Here is a 20,982-nt window from a genome sequence, read left to right as displayed (position 1 = left end):
ATGTATAGGGATGCATTGTGTGTTTCTGTGTATGTATAGGGATGCATTGTGTGTGTGTGTGTGTGTGTGCGCGTAGTGTTAAAGAGCTCCCTGTCTTGCCCCCTGTCCTATAGAGCTGTCCCTTCTGTCCCTTAGAGCTCTCCCCTGCCCCTTAGTGGTCTCTCCTCTCCCCCACCCTCCCCTAGCGGTCTCTTCTCACACTCACCCACCCTCCCTGTGCTCTTCTCATCCCCCCTCCACCCTCCCTGTGTTCTTCTCACTCCTCCCTCTGTGTGTTCTCATCCCCCCCTGTGTTCTTCTTACCCTCCCTCCTCCCTGTGTTCTTCTTACTCCCCCCCTTGTTCTTCTTACCCCCTTCTTCTTATTACTCCCCCTTTTTCTTACCCCCTTCTTATTATTACTCCCCCTTCTTCTTCTTCTTACCCCCCTTCTTCTTCTTCTTACCCCCCTCTTCTTCTTCTTACTCCCCCCTCTTCTTCTTACTCCCCCCCTTCTTCTTACTCCCCCCTCTTCTTCTTACCCCCTTCTTCTAATTACTCCCCACTCTTGTTCTTACTCCCCCCTTCTTCTTACCCCCCTCTTTTTCTTATCTCCCCTTCTTCTTACTCCCCCTCTTATTATCCCCCCTCCCCTCTTCTTACTCCCCCCTCCCCTCTTCTTACTCTCCCCCCTCCCTCCCCTCCCCTCTTCTTACTCTCCCCCCCCTCCCCTCCTCTTACTCTCCCCCCCTCCCTCCCCTCTTACTCTCCCCCCTCCCTCCCCTCTTCTTACTCTCCCCCCCTCCCTCCCCTCTTCTTACTCTCCCCCCCCCTCCATCCCCTCTTCTTACTCTCCCCCCCTCCCTCCCCTCTTCTTACTCTCCCTCCCCTCTTCTTACTCTCCCCCCCTCCCTCCCCTCTTCTTACTCTCCCCCCTCCCTCCCCTCTTCTTACTCTCCCCCCTCCCTCCCCTCTTCTTACTCTCCCCCCTCCCTCCCCTCTTCTTACTCTCCCCCCCTCCCTCCCCTCTTCTTACTCTCCCCCCCTCCCTCCCCTCTTCTTACTCTCCCCCCCTCCCTCCCCTCTTCTTACTCTCCCCCCCACCCTCCCCTCTTCTTACTCTCCCCCCTCCCTCCCCTCTTCTTACTCTCCCCCCTCCCTCCCCTCTTCTTACTCTCCCCCCCTCCCTCCCCTCTTCTTACTCTCCCCCCTCCCTCCCCTCTTCTTACTCTCCCCCCTCCCTCCCCTCTTCTTACTCTCCCCCCCTCCCTCCCCTCTTCTTACTCTCCCCCCCTCTTCTTACTCTCCCCCCCTCCCTCCCCTCTTCTTACTCTCCCCCCTCCCTCCCCTCTTCTTACTCTCCCCCCTCCCTCCCCTCTTCTTACTCTCCCCCCCTTCCTCCCCTCTTCTTACTCTCCCCCCCTCCCTCCCCTCTTCTTACTCTCCCCCCCTCCCTCCCCTCTTCTTACTCTCCCCCCCTCCCTCCCCTCTTCTTACTCTCCCCCCTCCCTCCCCTCTTCTTACTCTCCCCCCTCCCTCCCCTCTTCTTACTCTCCCCCCCTCTTCTTACTCTCCCCCTCCCCTCTTCTTACTCTCCCCCCTCCCTCCCCTCTTTTTACTCTCCTCCCTCCCCTCTTTTTACTCTCCCCCTCCCCTCTTTTTACTCTTCCCCCCCCCCTTCTTCTTACCCCCTCCCCTGTAGGTGGCCGAGCTGCACTCCGGTCCGCGGTCCCGGCCGGAGTGATGGGAAGGTGCTCAGTGTGCACCTTCCTGTCAGTCCGTCCGGGTACAGGAAACAGAAACTCCTGTTCCGCGCGGAACAGGAGTTTCTGTTTCCTGTACCCGGCTGGACTGACAGGAAGTGCACACTCAGTGTGCACCTTCCCATCACTCCGGCCTGGACCGCGGACCGGAGTGCAGCTCGGCCACCTACAGGGGAGGGGAGGGAGGGAAAAGCTGCTGCAGCCGTCTGAGCGCTCTTTACAGAGCGCTCGGCGGCTGCAGCATTTAAATGGCCGGGCCGCCGCGGCCGGTCCTAAAATAATTTCGGGCGGCCTGGGGGGCAATTGCCTCCCTGCCCCCCGGCCCAGCCCGCCCCTGGTTCATACAAACACAGAAATAATCATACAGAGACATACAGACACAGACAGAGACATACATGCAGGCATATAGACATACATACAGAGGCATACCGTCATACAGACACATACATACATACAGACACATACATACAGAGACATCCAGGCATACAGACACATACATACATACAGGCATACAAAGACATACACGCATACAGAGACATACCGTCATACAGACACATACATATATACAGGTATACAGAGACATACAGGCATACAGACACATACGTACAAAGACATACAGGCATACAGACACATATATTTGTACATACAGAGACATACAGGCATACGGACACATACATTTGTACATACAGAGACATACAGGCATACAGAAACATACAGACACATACATGCATACAAAACATACATACAAAGACATACAGGCATACAGAGACCTACATACATACATACAGAGACATACACACATACAGAGACATACACAATTACATACTAGTTCAATCTTGTCCCCTGGGTGCATGCTGTCTGGCTCCTTGGAGTCCTGTCCTGCAGCCCATCCCCATCACAGGGCGCCAGCCGCGCTGTGTGGTACACAGGGAGCAGGGATATGATGTCATTCATATCCTCGCCCCCTCCAACACATGGCGGCGGGCACCTGGTCGCAGGGGTTGCAGGGCTGTGACCCCTGCGACCGCGGTATGTACGCCAGTGCATGCAGATGCACACACAATTAAAGGACCACTACAGAAACCCAGATCACATCAGCTCAATGAAGTGGTCTGGGTGTCAGGTCCCTCTAGTTTTAACCCTGCAGCTGAAAACATAGCAGTTTCAGAGAAACTGCTATGTTTCACCGAGGGTTAATCCAGCCTCTAGTGGATGTCTCACTGACAGCGGCTAGAGGAGCTTCCGCTATTCTAAAACACTGAACGTCCATAGGAAAGCATTGAGTAATGCTTTCCTATGGGCAGTTTGAATGCGTGCGCGGCAAGAGCATTCGGAGCTGAGAGGCGGAGGGATCCCCAGCGCCAAGGGAGTCCGGCGCTAGAGAAAGGTAAGTGCTGAAGACACACACACACTCTCACGAACAGATGCATACACACCAGCTAACAGACACACACATTTACTGACAGACACACTCAGCGACAGACATACATACACACTCACTTACAAAACATACACTCTCACTGACAAACACACGCTCACTAACAGACATCAAACAGACTCACTAATACACACACAAACACACTCAGTAAGAGACACACAGTAACACACTTACTGACACTCACTAGCAGACACACTCACTGACACTCACTAGCAGACACACTCACTGACACTCACTAGCAAACACACACACTGACACTAGCAGACACACTCACTGACACTAGCAGACACACTCACTGACACTAGCAGACACACTCACTGACACTAGCAGACACACACACTGACACTAGCAGACACACTCACTGACACTAACAGACACTAGCAGACACACTCACTGACACTAGCAGACACACACACTGACACTAGCAGACACACTCACTGACACTAGCAGACACACTCACTGACACTCACTAGCAAACACACACACTGACACTCACTAGCAGACACACACACTGACACTCACTAGCAGACACACACACTGTCACTCACTGACACTCACTAGCAGACACACACACTGACACTCACTAGCAGACACACACACACACTAACACTCACACTAACACATGTTTTTTTTTAATTTAATCCCTCAGCCTCCTTACCTTTTTGGAGTGCTGAAGGGATTCCCTGGGGTCCAGTGGTGCTGCTGGGCTCCTGGGCTCCTTGGCTGGCTGGCTTCCTCCCTGGCTGGCTGGCTGGCTCCCTCCCTGGCTGGCTGGCTCCCTCCCTCCCTGGCTGGCTCCCGGGCGGGCGCGAGGGAGCACTCTCCCATGTGTGCTTCCTCTTCAGCTCCCTCGCGCACCGCGTAGGGATGCCGGCGCCGGAAGATGACGTCATCTTCCGGCTCCGGTATCAGTATGCGGCGCGCGAGGGAGCTGAAGAGGAAGCACACATGGGAGAGTGCTCCCTCGCGCGCCTGCAGAACCGGGCGCTCGGCCACGCTACAACAGGTCGTCGGTTGGAGGGGAGCGCCTGATTTTGCGCCCCCAGGTCAGCCTGATTTTGCGCCCCCAGGGCCGGTGCGCCCTAAGGCGGCCGCCTGGGCCGCCTTATGGTAGCGCCGGCCCTGCTGATACACAGTGACACAGAGCAGAATAGGGACTGTTCCTCCTACATAGGGTCACTTGGCAGATATGGATTGACACCTATCCTAATGATCCCTGATACACACTGACACAGAGCAGAATAGAGACTGTTCCCCCTACATAGGGTCACTTGGCAGATATGGATTGACACCTGTCCTAATGATCCCTGATACACACTGACACAGAGCAGAATAGAGACTGTTCCCCCTACATAGAGTCACTTGGCAGATATGGATTGACACCTATCCTAATGATCCCTGATACACACTGACACAGAGCAGAATAGAGACTGTTCCCCCTACATAGGGTCACTTGGCAGATATGGATTGACACCTATCCTAATGATCCCTGATACACACTGACACAGAGCAGAATAGAGACTGTTCCCCCTACATAGGGTCACTTGGCAGATATGGATTGACACCTATCCTAATGATCCCTGATACACACTGACACAGTGCAGAATAGAGACTGTTCCCCCTACATAGGGTCACTTGGCAGATATGGATTGACACCTATCCTAATGATCCCTGATACACACTGACACAGAGCAGAATAGAGACTGTTCCCCCTACATAGGGTCACTTGGCAGATATGGATTGAAACCTATCCTAATGATCCCTGATACACACTGACACAGAGCAGAATAGGGACTGTTCCCCCTACATAGGGTCACTTGGCAGATATGGATTGACAAATCCCTGACAAATAGCTAGCACATGCAAGGAAGGCAGCAGAGGCGCAAATGACCCACTCCCGACGCAGGAAGGTAGTGACGACAAATAACAATACAGGACTCTTTAGAGGCCCTGTAATTGTAATCAGTCCACTTGAAATCCTTTAACTTTGATCAATTGGAGGGAAGTCTGGTGCAGAGCCACTGACCCATGCGCAGGGCCAGCCTTAGGCCTTTGGGCGCCCTGTGCAAGAAATCTTCCCGACGCGGGAAGGTAGTGACAACAAATAACAATACAGGACTCTTTAGAGGCCCTGTGATTGTAATCAGTCCACTTGAAATCCTTTAACTTTGATCAATTGGAGGGAAGTCTGGTGCAGAGCCACTGACCCATGCGCAGGGCCAGCCTTAGGCCTTTGGGCGCCCTGTGCAAGAAATCTTCCCGACGCGGGAAGGTAGTGACGACAAATAACAATACAGGACTCTTTAGAATCCTCTAGCAATAATGGTTGCGCATCACTCATTTCTTCAAACGGGTGTGTGAATAACTTCTCTGACATACCAAGTAAAGCGGCTGTGGTGATAGTTTTGGTGGTGGCGGCAGGCGGGTGAGTGCTATCTTGAGAGGTGCCTGAAGCTAAGCTGGAGGAGGATGGTGCGTCAAGGTTCCGAGTGGAGGCTGTACAAGATTGGGTGTCCTGTGTTAGCCAGTCAACTAAGTCCTCAGAACTTTTCAAGTTCAGGGTACGTGGCTTCTGAAAACTGGGCATTATTCTAGGGCAAAAGGGAATCACAGCAACACGACCACGACGGCCCCTGCGGGGTGGCCTGCCTCTGCCTGTCATTTTTTGGGGGATTTGTGGTACTATGCGTGCAAGCTACTGTGAGACCAGATATGATTGGCAATCTGCACTGGAACAGTTCTGCAGAGCACACACTGTAGGCCTGAGACACCCGCTTGAAGACAAGTAACTGCTATTCAATCTATAACAGTGAAAAACAAATTTTGTTTTTAAAAGCACGCTATAGAGACACCAGATATGATTGGCAATGTGCACTGGAACAGTGCTGCAGAGCACACACTGTAGGCCTGAGACACCCGCTTGAAGACAAGTAACTGCTATTCAATCTATAACAGTGAAAAACAAATTTTGGTTGTAAAAGCACGCTATAGAGACACAAGATATGAGTGGCAACTGTCAAAGCACGCTGGCACAGGTCTGCAGAGCACACGCTGAAGTAGGCCTGACACCAAGATGCTTGCAGGCAGGCAACTGCTCTTCTATTACAGTGAAAAAAAATTATTTATTTTAAATCGAAAGCTTAACCAATTGTTAAAACAGATATGAGTGGTGGCACTGGGCAAATAGGCACAGTATCCAATGTGAACCTCACACAGAAGCTGGCAGGCAGGCAACTGCTCTTCTATTACAGTGGAAACAAAATTTTGGTTGTAAAAGCACGCTAAAGAGACACCAGATATGATTGGCAACTGTCAAAGCACGCTGGCACAGGTCTGCAGAGCACACGCTGAAGTAGGCCTGAAACACAGACGCTTGCAGACAACTAACTGCTCTTCTATTACAGTGAAAAAAAATCATTTATTTTAAATGTAAAGCTTAACCTATTGTTAAAACAGATATGAGTGGTGGCACTGGGCAAATAGGCACAGTATCCAATGTGAACCTCACACAGAAGCTGGCAGGCAGGCAACTGCTCTTCTATTACAGTGGAAACAAAATTTTGGTTGTAAAAGCACGCTAAAGAGACACCAGATATGATTGGCAACTGTCAAAGCACGCTGGCACAGGTCTGCAGAGCACACGCTGAAGTAGGCCTGAAACACAGACGCTTGCAGACAACTAACTGCTCTTCTATTACAGTGAAAAAAAAATATTTATTTTAAATGTAAAGCTTAACCAATTGTTAAAACAGATATGAGTGGTGGCACTGACTGTGCAAATGGGCAAGGCATCCAACCTCACACAGAAGCTGGCAGGCAGGCAACTGCTCTTCTATTACAGTGAAAAAAAAGATTTATTTAAAATCTAAAGCTTAACCAATTGTTAAAACAGATAGGAGTGGTGGCACTGACTGTGCAAATGGGCAAGGCATCCAACCTCACACAGAAGCTGGCAGACAGGCAACTGCTCTTCTATTACAGTGAAAAAAAATTATTTATTTTAAATCTAAAGCTTAACCAATTGTTAAAACAGATATGAGTGGTGGCACTGACTGTGCAAATGGGCAAGGCATCCAACCTCACACAGAAGCTGGCAGGCAGGCAACTGCTCTTCTATTACAGTGAAAAAAAAATATTTATTTTAAATGTAAAGCTTAACCTATTGTTAAAACAGATATTAGTGGTGGAACTGGGCAAATAGGCACAGTATCCAATGTGAACCTCACACAGAAGCTGGCAGGCAGGCACCTGCAATTACATTACACAGGAAAAAAAAAAAAAAAAAGCAGCCTGATGTTATAGCCCTAAAAAGGGCTTTTTGGGGTGCTGTCCTTACAGCAGAGATCAGATGAGTCCTTCAGGATTGTAGTGGACACTGAATACCCTAGCCTAGCTATCAATTTCCCTATGTAATCAGCAGCAGCTAAACTTTCCCTCCTCTCACTAAGCATGCATCTTCCGAATGAATCGAAAATGGATGCTGGGAGGGAGGTTGGAGGGTGTGGAAGGGAGGGAGTGCTGCTGATTGGCAGTAATGTGTCTGCTGACCGAGAGGCACAGGGTCAAAGTTTGCCCAATGATGACGAATAGGGGGCGGATCGAACTGCGCATGTGTCCGCCCGCCGTGGCGAACGCGAACACGCTAATTTCGCCGGGAACTGTTCGCCGGCGGACAGTTCGGTGCATCACTATTGATAAGCCTTCTATGTGCAACCGTGTCAAAAGCCTTACTGAAATCTAGGTAAGCAATGTCTACTGCACCACCCTGATCTATTATTTTAATTACCAAATAAATAAAAAACAATAAAATTAGTTTGACATGATCTCCCTGAATTAAACCCATGTTGTCTCTGATCTTGAAATCCATGTGCTTTTAGATGTTCAACAATCCTATCCTTTAACATGGTTTCCATTACCTTTCTTGTGAATGGGCACAACATTTGCTAACTTCCAATCTTCTGGGACTAACAATGATTGGTTAATTAAATCTGTTAATGGTTTTGCTAGTACACCACTAAGCTCTTTTAGTACACAACTAAGCTATGTTAACCTGTCTGTCATTATGCAAATGTTCAAACCCTACATGGGAAAAGAGAACTGTTAAAGGTGTTAAACTTATGACATGTTATTCTATACTAACTTGTTTGTAATTTTACAAATGCATCACAATAAAAACCTTGAATAACAAAATATATATATATATATATATAAAATAAAAAATAAAATAAAAAATAATATTAGAGTAAAAAGGTGTAGATAGTGATATTTATTTTTACGAGGTTTGGCTAGGAGACCCCTAGCCACCTAGGGGGGAAATGAATATGAGGCAGGGCATCGTGATATCTTGGATGTGGACAATAGCATGTCCAGGCCCCTTGTTTATTTAACAAGAGCCCCATACATCACCAATTTTCTGTCCTTTGTTATTGAACACCACAATCCCCAAAAGAAGGATTTTCTTTTCTATAAACCATTAACAAAAACATAACCTATAACAATTATATAGTGGAAAATAATTTCATACTAGAATCAATAGCAAAATGCTTGCCAGTCTTGTATCTCCCACTCAAAAATATTTTACGTGCACCTGACAATAGCTGCTAGCTAGATACAGCATAATGCTAAAGCTAGTTTCACGCTAAAATTATTGATCCAGGTTATCTTCATCTCCATCACAGGCAAAGAAAGGTCAACACACATGATCACTGCTGGTTTGTCTCCTTCAGTAGTTGAAGCCAAAGTGTTTAGAAGAATGCTGCTTGGAAATATAAGTTTTGTATTTTTCCTTTATTCACCTTTACTGTTCACTTCAACTTCATTTTTAGTGATTGTCCTCTAACAATCAATCATTTTTGTTACTTTTGAATTGGACAGGAGATTCAGACCACATGATTGGGCAGACCTCTTGAACATCATAGCAGCACTGTCCCAACCCAAATAAACACCCTTTTCTTCATTTCATTTCCCTTTTTGATGCAAGATGCAAAGAATAGCACTCATAATCCAGAAGTAAAACAAACATGGTCAGGCTCATGCAAGGTGGTTCCCCTGAAATTCTGGCACATGAAAGCTTGGAAATCCAAAGTTCAGCCAATTAATCAATTGGCCCAAATTTGGCCTAATTGCAGTTTGTTCAGACATGATTGTCGAAGTGAAAGTACTAGCGTTTTTATTTTTTATTATTTGAAAACAGGCAGATGCTTTATTCCCCAGGTGATGGTCAGGAGTGGGTGCTAAGGAACACAACTACACACCCCTCATTAATAAGGTAGAATGGTGAAATTATATTGAATACCTGGCTATGCAACATGTGCTTCCTTCCAGCTATGCTTTCATTGAGATACCAGAGAGCAACAATATGCTTGTTATGCTTTTTATGGGGAGAAGTCATCAGGGTTTCCTATGGATTCAAGCCCCAGGTGTTTTTTTAGACCCTAGTAATGTCCGTAGTTTGAACAGATTATTTTGGTTATTATTGGGCCTTAATTATAAGATAAAGATACATGAAAAATGTTAAATCACATATTTCTGAAATGTTGCATACATATTTTGTAAATGCAAACAAACATGTTTTATGACTAGCTGAGCCTTCTCGTAACACTTACAAGGGAAACAGTTAATGGAAAAAGAGCAATGTTAATTTTGGCCTGGTTTAACCATTTGTTTATTGTTATTTATGTACATGGTTGATGGTTGAATTGCAGAAATTGCCCATAGCATTGACTGACAGGTATATTGTATAAAAGCATTACTTTGAAAAACAGTTGACATGCATTAAGAGTAATGATTCATTTTGAGACCTGCTAGTCCCAAAACAAATAAGGCAGCATTTGTAAGATCTATAATGAGTATGTTAGGTCATTTACTTGATTTCTCTAAGCTTGGCAATAACTAGTCTTTTTTTATCTTTCCTGTTTTCTTATGTTATAATGGTTCTCAAAGTAGCTACAGTTGTGCTCAAAAGTTTGCATACCCTTGGAAAATCTGTAATATATGTACCATTTTCAAAGAAAACATGAGTGAGCAGGCAAAACACATTTCTTTTATTTCTTATAGGATTCATATTCAAATGTAGGTTATAACAGAATGGCACAATCATAAAACAAAACATGGCAATAAAGAAATAAAAATGAAATAACCTGTTCAAAAGTCTGCATATCCTTAGTTCTTAATACTGTGTATTGCCCCCTTTAACATCAATGACAGAGGGCAGTCTTTTGTAATAGTTGTCTATGAGGCCCTTAATTCTTGCAGGTGGTATAGCTGCCCATTCATCAAAGCAAAATGCCTCCTGGTTATGCAAAATCTTTGGTAATCTTACATGAACCGCACGTTTGAGATCTGCCCAGAGTGGCTTAATGATGTTAAGGTCAGGAGACTTTGATGGTCACTCCAGAACCTTCACCTTTTTTTGATGTAATCACTGGAGGGTCAATGTGACGTTGTGCTTAGGGTTATTGTCATGCTGGAAAGTCCAAGAGCGTCCCATGCGCAGTCTTCGTGCAAAGAAATGCAAATTGTCTGCCAGTATTTTCTGATAACATGCTGCATTCATCATGCCAACAATTTTCACAAGATTCCCCGTGCCTTTAGAGCTTACACTCCCCCAAAACATCAGTGAGCCATCACCATGTTTCACAGTGGGGATAGTATTCTTTTTACTATGGCCTTGTTGACCCTTTCATTCTTGTCATTCCAAATTATAGTGTACCAGAAGCTGTGAGGCGTGTTAAGGTGTTGTTGGGTATATTTTAACTGGGCTTTTTTGTGCCATTGGCGCAGTAAAGGCTTCTTTCTGGCAACTTGATCATACAGCTCATTTTTGTTCAAGTATCATCATATTATGCTCCTTGAAACAACTACACTGTCTTTTTCCCGAGCAGCCTGTATTTCTCCTGAGGTTACCTATTGGTTTTTATTTGTATCCCAAACAAATCTTCTGGCAGTTGTGGCTGAAATCTTTCTTGGTCTACGTGACCTTGGCTTGTGTATCAAGAGACCCCCGAATTTCCCACTTCTTAATAAGTGATTGAACAGTACTGACTGTCCTTTTTTTTAAATCTATTTGCTTTGTTCATCTGGTTTTGGAGAGAGAGAGAAGCTCTTTTATCGTGCATAGTCTCAATATTTTGTTATTCTCTTTATCTGCCCATTTTCGGGTTCTATTCTTTTTCTTTCATCTCCCTTCATTTGATCTAATACTTCCCTTCCCTGAAACCGAGCATGTGCTCTCTCTATTGCTTATTCCGATCCAATTCTGTTATGTTATCCATTTTTTTTTTATCCATTTGTCCCAGTCTTCTGTTTGCTTATATCTGTTTACTAAATTCACCAGGATACCCCTTTCCATTCTTGCTTGCCATATAACTTGTTTTATTAGTTCATTAATGCATGGAATTTTCCTTGTTTTTCAATTTTGTGCTAAAAGTAATTTAGCTTCCGCGATTATGTGTAGTATTGACATTAATGTTTTTTTTTTTGTCATATTTGGCCAGGATCACTTCAGGGTTGAGAGGTAGTTTTATTTCTGTTATTTGATATATTAACCTAATTACTTCTTGCCAAAAAATTTTATGAATGTGCACTGCCACCAGCTGTGGATCAAATTACCTTCATCGATATTGCATTTTCAACATCTATCTGATAACTCTGGTTAAATTTTCTTTAAATGTTTCGGTGTTAAATACCATCTATTTACTAATTTAAATTGAGTTTCTGTAAGGTTTAGACAGTGTACATGTTTATTTAGTTTGTTTAACAGCTTCAGGACCGGCCTGATTTTGCAATGTTGTACGTTAAGGACCAGGGCTCTTTTAACACTTTTGTGGTGTTTGTGTTTAGCTGTCATTTTCCTCTCTCTCATTTACTGTTCACATACAGGTTATATATTGTTTTTTTCAGGACAAAAAGGTCTTTCTTTACATACCATTATTTGTATCATGTCATATAATTTACTTTAAAAAAAAATATGGTGAAAAATTTAAAATAAAACATGTTTTTTGACTTTTGCTTGAAAAATCTTTTACTTACCTATGAAAGCTAATGAAAAAAACTGCTAAATAGATTAAAAATGTTGTCCTGAGTTTAAAAACAACCAGTGTTTATGTGCTTTTTTGCTTTTTTTTTGCAAGTTATAGGGCTATAAGTACAAATAGGAAATTGCTGTTTCAAAATATATATTTTTAAAATGTATCAATAGTGATTTTGTAACACTATCATCTGTAATAAATCTCTGAATCACACCCCACATGTACAACCTGGCAATTTTCAATGTAAAAATATTTGACCCTTATATTTGACCATGTAACTTTCAAAAACACAATAAAACCTGTACATGGGGGGTACTGTTATACTCAAATTGCAATCAATAAAATTACTTAATTATGTAAAAATATTGCATAAATACGCACGTATAATTAAAATATATATATGCATATTTATATATTTGAAGTCTATATAATTATCTATGTAATTTTGTATATGGACATATGTATATTTCATATTATTTTTATTTATTTATATATACATAGATATATATATGCAATTTAGTTCTAAGTGTATTTTGATATAAATATATATATATATTAATATCAAAATACAGTTAGAATAAAATTTAATATAGATATAAAAAAATTGTAAAATTTTTATTATAATTTTTTCATGTTTTTATTTAATTTCATTTACTTATTATTTGTATTTTATTATAATATATATATATAAACAATATATATAGTTATTATATATATATTATATATATACGTGTGTAATTTAATTATAAGTGTATTTTTCTATTAATATATGTATATATTAATATAAAAATACACTTAGCATGACGTTATATATGATATATAGACATATATTATATAAATAAATATAATATATGTCTATATATCATATATAACGTCATACTAAGTGTAATATAATATATGTCTATATATCATATATATACACACATATATAATTATATATTTTACTAACATTAACCTTTATTTAATTTTTTTGATTTTACAGCAGCAGGGGGACTGCCTGTCAGCACAGGCAGTCCCCCTGCAGGCAGCCACATGGACACCTATTGTGACCATGTGATCACTCTGTTGAGCGATCACATGGCCACAGGGGTCCTAGTTCGCCATGGGGAGACTGCCTGGGCTGCAGGCAGTCTCCCCACACCGGGAGCACCGCCAATCGCCGCCGGGGGAACGACGGTGATCGGGTAAGTACATGTGACCGTTATGACGGTTCAGGACCATCACCGGTCCTTAACTGTATGTTACCTATGACGGTCCTGAACCATCATCGATCATCAAGGGGTTAAGGAATTATCCATTCTTCTTCTTCTATATGCATTTAAAGTTATTTTCCCCATTTGTTGATCAATGCTATCGGTTTATCATGTCTCCATTCATATACAACTTTGGCAGTAATTGTGCCAGTAATTTTTTATAATTATTTTAGTTCAAACAGATGTATAAGGTGTGTGGTGTTCTCCCCTTTATTTTTATATAGATGTTCTGTTAAGAAGCTCTTAATTTGCAGATAATTAAACGTTTCACTGGGGGGAATATTAAATTCCTTCCTAATTTGATTAAAGGGTTTGAGATTATGTGATACTATTATATCTTTAAATTCGCTTATCCCCCTTGATGTCCAAATATCTATTTTATGTTTCCTAACAGATCTGAAATACTTGAGAGTGGGAGTGCATCTATTATTTTATTTCTAAGACCTTTATTGTTTGTAAATTTATCCCACCATCTTGTTAACACTTCAATTATCTGGGATTTGGTGCGAGCCTCTCTGATATATTTTTGTTTACTTCTACAACCCAAAATAATGAGGATAAATTTCCAGCCCCAGTTTAAGATTTTTCCATTTTATTACCATATTGAGGTGCCACTTTACTTTGTGTGAGGATTATATGGAAAAGTCTACTAGCCTGGTAGCATTGCAATTGTCCTGCATTGTCCTGCTTTCATCTGGCCAAAACTTTCATTTTAACTCTTGGTTCCCCCCCCCCCCCCCCCATATGAATTTAAAAAAGAGGAATGTGGCAGTGATATTTTTTCCATCGTTTAGTGGATCAACTACACAGTCAAAGTCTCCCATAATTAATACCAACCCTTGTTTGATCTGCTCTGTTTTTTTAAGCACTTTTGATATGAAGTTTATTGTAGCTTTATTTGGTGCATAGATATTGGCTAATGTGAATAGCTTATTATTTATTTCACAAATTAAAATAATATATCAGCCTTTTGGATCTAGTTTTTGAGGTTTAATAATTAAGGAAACATTTTTTGCAAAGATAAATGCAACGCCTCTTTTTATTTTTATTTTCTAATGCTGCACTTATGATAATAGGAATGAATTTGATGAATTTATTGTATTTTCTTTAGATCTTGTCCAATGGGTTTCTTGTAGGGCGCAAATTTGTACACGATTTTTTTTTATCAGGAAATCTACAATTATAGACCTTTTACATGGTGTATTGATCCCCTGGGCATTTATTGAGATCAACTTAATTTGTAATCTCTTGTTGGTTTTTTGGCCTCTCTCCCTCCATGTGTTACCATACTTATGTAGAAAATAAAAACCCTTCTTTATTAGTGTTTACCCCAAAATAAGACAGGTTAATCCAAAACAATGGCATCAACCTAAAACCCCCGCCATACAGTATCTCAAGCAATGAAAAATATTACTCAGATATAGGTCCAACGTATCATGTGGGAAAAGCGTACTGAGGGTAGTCGATCTGGGGTTAGCCTAACTAGAGGCACTTCTAGTAGAAGTAGCGAGGAGAGTGAGGAGGAGTGAAAAAATAATCAAATTCCTGGTGTGCAAAATGACAAAAGACTCTTATGAATCGTATTTACACTTCCAACACTATATTGCTTAAGTTATTATTTCACTATCTCTTACTTTTGTGACAAACTTGTGTTATATTTAAACTTATCACTCTTTCCCTTAACTTTCTTTCCTCCATATCTAGGTATATGCCTATCTTATTTTATAGTGTCCTTTACGTATAATGTAACTTTTCTGTGTTTCTTATTTCATTTCCTTCTTTTTATCATGCTCCTAATAGATATATTTGCTTTCAATTTGTGCATTAATTCTCTTATTAAGTGCCTGTTTGATTAAATTTTGATGTGATCTACTATTCTCTATTCTTTGTTCCTGTTTTTACTTTAATTTATATTACATCATAAATCCCCTTATCCCCAAATGCTGACATAAAAAAAAACAGTGAAGAGAGAAAAAAAAGAACCTTCCCCCTTCCCTTCCCTCTCTTTCCCCCTTCCTCCTCCTTCTCCCTTCTCTCCCTCTCCATTCCTTTAGATATTTGTGACATCCCGAGTGCAGTTCCTGTGACTAACTTTTGCTATCCCAACTTGTTGGCTGATGTCTAGGATTGATTCCAATTTGATTTAACCAACATTTCAGGTCTTCTGCTCTGTTAATGTAGGTGAGTTTCCCTTCATGTGATATAATAATTTTCATGGGAAACCCTCATTGATAATTTACATTATTCTGTCTCAGGATTAGTGTGCCTTCAGAAAAGGTCTTCCTCTTTTGTCTGGCTTGCCATGATAGATCCTGGAATACTTGTAATATTTTATATTCGTCTGCGTATTCATAACTTCTTATGGCTCTCAGAACTTGCGTCTTAATTTTACAAGATACACTATCCCTTAGTAGATGTTCTGGGCGCCTTAAGGTTTGCACACTCTGTGGCATCTTTTCATCATAGAGATTCAAGGGTCCCATTCAACCTTCAGATATTTTAAAAATTCCTCTATGTATGCTTCCAGATTTTTTATATTTGTTTGCTCTGATACTCCTTTTATTCTTAAATTGTTCCTTCTTGCATGGTCTTCTAGGTCTATCAATTCATTCTCCATATCAGCCATCTTTTTCTCTAGCATTAGGTGTTCTTCTTTGTGGGCATTTTCCTTATGTTCCAACCCATTTCATTTTTCTTCTATTCCTAGGAATCGTTGGTTAAGAGTCAGCAGTTCTTTCTTGATGTCTATAGTGTTATCTTGTATTTCTTCTCTCAACTTCCCAAATTGTGTGTCTAAATGACTAAGTAAATAGTCATATTCACTTCTTCCTTCTTTTTGACTTAAATCTTGATTTTCCTCCACTTGTCTTTTGTTAGTACCTTCTTCTAAAGGGATATTAAAGAGAATCGATTCCTCCATGTTTGTTTTGTTAATTGCTGGATTTGGTGAAAAGAAGGAAAGCAGTTTTTCTGTTTTATTTTTTTCTTCTTTTTTTAGATGCTTACTGTTTGATGCCTTTTTTGTAGGCATTTTCTTTTAGGTTTCTTTTTCTACCTCTTTCTTCCTTTCTTTTTCCTCTTTCCCTTTTTTCCTTCACTCTCTCCCCTATTTTTTATGTATTTTCTTTTTTTTCTCCTTTTTCCTTTTTTTTAAAAAATGTTTAAATGTATTTTATCAGGTATTGCTCCTTTAATGCTCCTTATGTATCAGGAATTGAGTCGAAGTACCGGGTATTATGGTTGTATGATACCCAAGATTTGGAATACCAACTGAAAAATCTACTAAAGCAATCTCACTGGGCTCTTTAACTTAGCACTCTGCAGACCCACTCCTTACTCTAGGTATGAATTGACTTAAGTGGGATAGTCTTTATATCCTTATTTGCTCTCTGTATACTGCTCTCTATTTGCGCTCCAATTCCACCTTTCTCTTATGGGTCTATTCACTTTATGTTAGCCCCGGCATTGTAAACTGAATATGACTGTGTACAATTTTATATCTGATAATTTCATAATATGACTTGCTGGCCAGTACAGACAGTTATGTGACAATTTGTACTTAGCTTATAGTTGTTCGACCCAGGTTGTAGCCTGTGTATGCTCTCCCATGCTAGGTTCCTTTGGTTCTGCCCGCCGTGATTAAAATCGTTGACTTTTTCCGGCGTGTCTCTTATGCGGCAGCCGGTCATCCCTCCCAGCGCTCCGAACGGCACCCCGGGAATCTTGACTGGTGAGACGGGTTCAGACCTCTCCTCCTTTCAGGCTCCCATGATCGGTCTCTCAGCTGCGTTCCACGAGGACGCAGAAGCACGTCCTACATCATCTTGCTCCACCCCCCACTGACTGGCATTTTTAAGGCATTTTTAAGGCAAACCCCTTGTATTTCAAATACTTGGTTCATTCGCACACTCCCAAAATGCTAGAGGCTTAGTGAGTCTAGCCCATTTTCATAGTACGCTAGGTCGTACTCTCCTAAAATCCAAAGTTGGTCATGAGAACAAATCAATAATTTTGTCGTTCGAATACCCAAACATCAGTCGAGACTTGATGAAGATCCTGGAATACTTGTAATATTTTATTTAAGGAATGTTTTCTTATGGCCAGATGGCCCACTAATATACACAGACCCCCAGCATGGAGTCTCAAGTAAAGACATGGTAAAAACGCCCAAAACACTCCCACAACACGCCCTGGAGTCTCTGTGTCTGGGAGATAATTTAGTGTACTTTGCTTAATCTAATTATCTCCCAGGTGCTAGAGTTACAAAGTATAAAACATAAAATATTAAAAATACACATAATATATATCTGAAACCTCACAAGCATTATTTCACCAGAATTTTTTTTGCCTATGACCGCTGCTGTCTTACAAATAAATGTGCAGTTTTTCCATCATTTTCGCGAGGTCGAGTGTCCGACTTATAGTTCTAGACACTCGACGACCAAGTCCTGCTGCCTGCATTTACGTGACAAATTGGCTGCTGTTTTCTCCAGTATGTGCTGTTTGGTTATACGAACGGCAGCCACACAGGCAGAGCACTTAAGTTTGTGGTTTCTTTGAAGTTCAATGAGCCAGGGGGTGGTCGGTGTTCGGTAGATTTGTCTACCGAACACAGGGAAATTTAACTAGGAAAGAAAATACAGCATTTTGTCATAATACCCTGTCAGTTCCACATTTGACAATTTACCAAATAGATCCTGTGTTGTATATCACCATGCATGGATATTACCATGCAGACATATGAGGTCACCTGCCAATGATATGCCATATGTTATTACCAGGAAGTAAGGGGCCAAACAAATTTATTTATTTTTCCAAACCCCCTCAGTTTCTCTGGCTGTTATAAAATGTTAAGTTTTATTGATTTATTTGTGTATTAATATGAGTTAGGGGGTTTGATATGGCTAGATGCTTCTTAGATCATTTGAAGCTGTTTTGAATATGTTTTTTAGTCCTATACAACTCTGCAACCTTAAGACCACTGAGGGTAAGTCAACCAATACGTTTGCGCTGACTGATATTGCTTAGTATGAGGATAGGCTTCAGGTTTTCTCACCCAATGCAAGCTCAGTAAGAATACTTTGAATGGTTGGCTCACAATACACGGTATTGCTGTATACTTCACAATTGAGGCTGTAAAAAAACTAAACACAGACTAGCTAACTGGCTCTTTGATTCATGTGCAAAATGAAGTGAATAAAATGTATACCCAACCTGACAACTAATATGTATAATACCTGTGATTTTCTCTTTGAGCATTCTGCCTTAATGTCCAGATGAGTGGTTAAGATTAGAAGTAGGCTTAGGACTGACATTAGAGACAGATGATACATATACATACATGTGTGCAGCCTGTAAACTTACACAATAGTGCACAGGTGTTTTGATTATCTATTTTTTTTGTTTTGTTTTGCATATGCATTAAACTGAATACTTCAACTTCATGCTTCAGACTAGGTTTGTTTCCTTCTTTTGGATCAACAGCAAAAACATATGTGAGGAAGGCTGAACTTGATGGACGCAAGTCTCTTTTCAGCTATGTAACTATGTAACTATGTAACCAATGCTGCCACTAAAGATTAATGAGGACTAATAAAAACAGTTTAATCTACTTTAGGCCCAACAGATATCCTCCCTCTATCAGCCTTCTTGTCCACAGAATGGTGCCTCTTTTGACCTCCCCGTCCCTACCCACCTTGTACTTGTACTTTCTCCATCACTCCTGTCTTTTCTACTCTCACAGTCATCCTATTCCCTCCCTACACACTACTGAGCCTTCAGTACCCCCCTAGTCACTATTATACAGTATATTGTATAGCCATTACCTTTTCTCTCAAACACTTATTCACTCACTTATACTGCTGAAATAAACATTTTACGGTCTAATGTGTTAAAGTGAAATGTTTATCGGTTAATTTATTTATGTGGAAATATTTACAAATGTTTTCTATGTGTTTGTTATGTTATGCTCTCTTCTAAATCCATTAACTATAACCAAAATGTTTTTTTTCCATCTGGTGATCTATGTGAAAGAACTTGTGAATACATTCTACTGTTATACAGTCACCAGTTGTTGTTTTTTTTTAACATTAATTGAAAATTGTGGTGCTAGAAGTATCTTTATTCTTACGTAAACTTGTTTTTTTAGCATCACACCATTACAAAAAATGTTGTAGATCCTATTTTCAGAATTATGAAGAGCATTCAATTTAAAGTGTTCTGTTGCTTTCTCTGGATCATAGTAAATTTACCTTTATGTTTTAACTGTAAAACTGTTTGTTTGTTTGTGTTTTTTTTGTATCTGACTTTACCAGTAATTGCAGTTTTCTCGAATAATGCCTTGATCTTCATAATATGTTCCATCTGCAAAGCACCCTGACAATACAATGAAAACAAATGATTTAGGATTTAACTTAACTTATTTTTTTTATATACATGTATATATATTGTATTTCTATTTCTTGTTCAGCTTACTTCATTTAAAAAAAAAAAAATATTTTTTTATTTTTTATTTATTTCTTATACAAACTTGTACTTTATACGCACAACACAATACTGTATAAAACATTAGTATATATATTAAAAAAAAAAACAAGACAAAGAAGACAGACAGCAATAAAAAATATGGTGAGTCAATCCTTCATAGCCTTTCCAGCACTATTTTTCATTAGCATAATTTTTTGTTGTTGTAAATTTTGTATCGTTCCCCTTCCTTTTCCTTTTTAATCTACAAGGGATAACTTGGTTAACCAGTTATTTGTATCAAAGGTTGTTGTTTTTTTTCTCCAGATTTCTAGTTAACCCTCCCTCCATTGTCAGCTGCAAATTGAGTTGCTTTTTTCCAATTTTCCAATTTGGGAGAGTATTACTTTCCCACACTCCAGCTTACTTCATTTTATAAAACCAAAACATCATATCAGTCCAATGTCCTATTAAAACCCATGAATTGTCATATAAGCAGAGAGAGCAAAGGGCACAAAGAATCTAAATCGCAATCAGGTCTTTTGAAATTTATAGAAAAGTATTTCATAGTGTACTAGAAATGTGTATATGTTATCACATCTGTGTGTGTATACTTCTTTATATGTAAATGCATGTTTGTTGGATTTTAATAGGGTTTGTGGATTATATGTTTGATTCTGGGTTTGTGTGCAATTGAATATGTACATTCATTGTATGGCTGGTGAAGTGATATAACCATTATCATTTACTTAAGTATATCACAGAACATAATGTGTGTTTTTGTTACTGAGTACTTGTACAAGTAGTGTTGTCGGGAACCCGAAATTTTCGGTTCGCGAACGGCGAACGAGAACTGCCGCAAATGTTTGCGAACCGGCGAACCGCGCGAACCGCCATTGACTTCAATGGGCAGGCGAATTTTAAAACCAACAGGGACTCTTTCTGGCCACAAAAGTGATGGAAAAGTTGTTTCAAGGGGACTAACACCTGGACTGTGGCATGCCGGAGGGGGATCCATGGCAAAACTCCCATGGAAAATTGCACAGTTGATGCAGAGTC

General features: G+C 40.9%; 1 protein-coding gene across 1 annotated transcript in view; it reads right to left on the bottom strand.

The window, feature by feature from the left end:
* TINAG (tubulointerstitial nephritis antigen) overlaps positions 1 to 20,982 on the bottom strand; it is a 235,398-nt gene that overhangs the window by 181,730 nt on the left and 32,686 nt on the right. Inside the window, exon 2 of the mRNA XM_063441731.1 lies at positions 19,773 to 19,836. Coding sequence (XP_063297801.1) covers positions 19,773 to 19,836 — 64 coding nt within the window. The remainder of the gene's footprint in view (positions 1 to 19,772; positions 19,837 to 20,982) is intronic.

This window comes from Pelobates fuscus, chromosome 2 (genome assembly GCF_036172605.1).
Source record: "Pelobates fuscus isolate aPelFus1 chromosome 2, aPelFus1.pri, whole genome shotgun sequence".
Taxonomy (NCBI): Eukaryota; Metazoa; Chordata; class Amphibia; order Anura; family Pelobatidae; genus Pelobates; species Pelobates fuscus.
The sequence above is the reverse complement of the archived record's forward strand: the minus strand, read 5'-3'. Positions and strand labels throughout refer to the sequence as shown.